This window comes from Condylura cristata, unplaced genomic scaffold, assembly GCF_000260355.1.
Source record: "Condylura cristata isolate star-nosed mole 26May11 unplaced genomic scaffold, ConCri1.0 scaffold00015, whole genome shotgun sequence".
NCBI lineage: Eukaryota > Metazoa > Chordata > Mammalia > Eulipotyphla > Talpidae > Condylura > Condylura cristata.
The window spans coordinates 1,941,876-1,944,528 of NW_004567116.1; the positions used below are offsets into that span (position 1 = coordinate 1,941,876).

The window sequence follows — 2,653 nt, forward strand, 5'->3', positions numbered from 1 at the left end:
GCCCGCGGCGCGCGCGCTCGGGGGCAGGGGCACCCCGCGACTTGGTGCCGCCCTAGCGACGGCTGCCCGGGTCGCCTCCCTTCCTGCCGCAGCCCTGGCAGGTAAGTACTGGTGGCCCCGATTCAGTCTGGGGAAAGAGACCCAGAAAGGGAAGGGACCGGCGCAGGGTCACACCGCGAGCCTGGGCCAGCGAGCTGCTCTCGGCACTCGGGGAGGGGCGGACTCCGCCGACTCCGACGTCTGCGCGGGGCGGAAGCAGCAGCGCAGGGACCCCCGGGGGGCCCTCCGAGGGCGGCCCCCTTCGGCCAGTCTCAGAACCGGACTCTGCCGTCCAGGGACGATGCGCCCCCCTTCCACCAGCAGACCCCCGCAGGGCCGTGACCCGGGCCGGCACCGACCCCTGGTGCTCCTGCCTCGGCTACGTTGGGGCAACTGTGAGGATGAACCCTTGAAGGCACGCAGCGCCGAGCTGGGCTCGCGACGCCGTTTCTGGAAGCGCAGCCCTTATCACGGACGGGAGTGTTTCCCCTCCCCGGGGAGCTGGCCCGGGGCCGTTAGCCGCGCTGTTCACACCTAGATTAGGGCCCTTATCGCTGGGCTGTCGACCGCCCAGCTGGCGGGGCGCAGCAGGTGGCGCCCCGTTAGGGCACTGCCCGGGCCCCGCGCAGCGCCAATGGGCTGAAGGCGACGCCGGTCAATCCTCGGTCCCAACAGGGGTGCACCCGCGGGGCGCGCCCGCTGCGCGCCCAGGAGGCCGAGGCGCGGGGAGCCCGAGCGTCCGCAGCCCCGCCCCCCTGAAGCTGCGCCGGCGCTGCTCCTGTGCGCCAGCCTGAGCGCCGCTGTTCCCCCGTGGGCCCTGCGGCGCGGTCCTGAAAGGGGTCAAGCCCCGCGGGGGGAAGACTACGTGCATTTGGAGGTGTCTGCACCCCAGCTTCCCCTCACCGCCGCCGCAGCCTCATGCAGAGCGCTGCACCTCCTCTGCAAAGCAGAGCTGACCTCTACGGAGGCTGGGGCGCGAAAACTTCACCACCCCCCAGCCCCCCTATCTCACCCCCCAATCTCACCCCCCACCCCCACCCCCGCCCCCGTCTGCTTCTGCGGCTTTTCTTTCCCACCCACAGGCTCTCGCGGGATCCCGGCCCTTCCTGGAGGCGCCTTCCCCTCTCCCGCGGAGGGGCCCCTTGGCCCGCCGGCGCGGGCCCACCCATTTCCTGTGCGGCCCCAACTCCGCCCCCCACTTGGGGTGGAAAGTTTCTCTCAAGATGGGCGGCTCCTTCCTTCCCCGCAGGCCAGGAAAGCCCTAGACGAGGGGGGTAGGTTGGGCTTCCAGGCCTCAGGCCAGAGAGGGGAAGTGACTGGCCCGCTGTCACACCACCGCAAGCTCGGGGCCGGCTCGGGCTCTCCACCACGCGGGGTCTGCGGATTCCCACCCCGCCGGTGCCAAGTCCTTCTCCACTGGGGTCTCGGACGCCACCTGCCGGCGAAGAGCGGGGCCGCACTTGCCGGAGACCCGCTATCTGGCCGTCCAGGAGCCAATCAGAACACAAGATCGCTGAATAGTATTTATTTATCTAGCGCCCAGGAGGCTGGCCTCTACACTTCAACATCCAGCTCGGAGCCTGGACCCTCCCGGCCGTGGGTAGGCGCATGAATGGGTTCTGGAGCCCTGGTCTAGGGCAGTGGACCCCCGGGGCCTGGGGTGGGTGCCCCTGAGCAGCAGCTGCCAAGAGCAGCAAAAGGTGAAAGGGAGGTGGGAGCAGACCCTCGTCCCAGTGAGAAGCCTGGAGGCAAGGTGCTTTGGGCCCGGCCACCAGACCGAGGGCTGGCCACCCTGGGGCACACGGGTGCGGGGCAGTCCCACCGGCGGCGGCTGTAGCTGAGGTCCCACCCAGTGCCAGCTAACCCAGGACAGGAGAGGGGGACTGGCAGCTTTGCCTCTGGGGTCTCAGGCTTTGCCCCCTCTGCGGGGAGATGCCATAGGATAAGCAGGCACTGCCGTCTGAGCCCTTGCTGGGGCAAGTCCTGAGCCTCTGCGGCCATGCATGTCCCTGCCTCCTGCTCAGAGGCTAATCTGGAAGGCGTCCTGCAGCCACTGGTCGCGGGCATTGTGCGTCTGCGGCACAGTGAGGGGCGGTGGGTCTGGGGGCAGGCTGGCGTCGGGAGGCTCCTCGTCATCGGACAGGCCGGCGTCAGGCGGGTAGGAGCTGTCCGAGTGCAGGGAGGACGACAGGTCCTGGCACAGGCTCAGGTCTTGGCACAGGTGCTTGTAGTCCTGGATTGACTCATACAGGCCCCACAGCTGGCAGAGCAGGGACATGTCCAGCTGCCGCAGCCCCACCTGCAAAAGACTGAGGGTGGGCTGGGGTTGGGGTCTAGGTCACCCCCAGCCTGGCCAACATTCAGTCTCCCCACACCTTCTTGGCACAAGTTTTCATGGAATCCCCCCCCCAAGCCCCCAAACAGTGCATCTTTAGGCGAGTCCTGATCCTCCTCTGTAAAACGGGGGTCGCATTCGCCCAGGGGGGGCATGAAACAAAACGAGTATTCGAACCTACGGGAACTCCTGCCCTGACCAGTGGCCACCCCGCGGCGGCGGGCCCCCAGGCCCAACGACAGCCCCCTCCCCCGCCCGGCGGGCCCGCGGCCCAGCGAC

At 68.9% G+C, this 2,653-nt stretch overlaps 1 protein-coding gene across 1 annotated transcript; it reads right to left on the minus strand.

The window, feature by feature from the left end:
- Positions 1-1,549: 1,549 nt before the first annotated feature.
- FAM89B (family with sequence similarity 89, member B) lies at positions 1,550-2,529 on the minus strand. The gene is made up of 2 exons (XM_012725139.1): positions 2,462-2,529; positions 1,550-2,372 (listed from the first exon to the last, which is right to left on the minus strand). The coding sequence occupies exons 1-2, from the start codon at positions 2,527-2,529 to the stop codon at positions 2,060-2,062; spliced, it is 381 nt and encodes a 126-aa protein (XP_012580593.1). The 3' UTR covers positions 1,550-2,059.
- Between the last annotated feature and the right edge of the window lie 124 nt (positions 2,530-2,653).

Excerpts from the sequence above, each read along its gene's own strand:
- FAM89B (XM_012725139.1), bottom strand. The coding sequence starts at position 2,529 with ATGCCCCCCCTGGGCGAATGCGACCCCCGTTTTACAGAGGAGGATCAG. Across the intron at positions 2,373-2,461 it reads GACTCGCCTAAAGATGCACT|ACCCCAACCCCAGCCCACCC; the intron begins GTTTGGGGGCTT and ends GGGGTGACCTAG.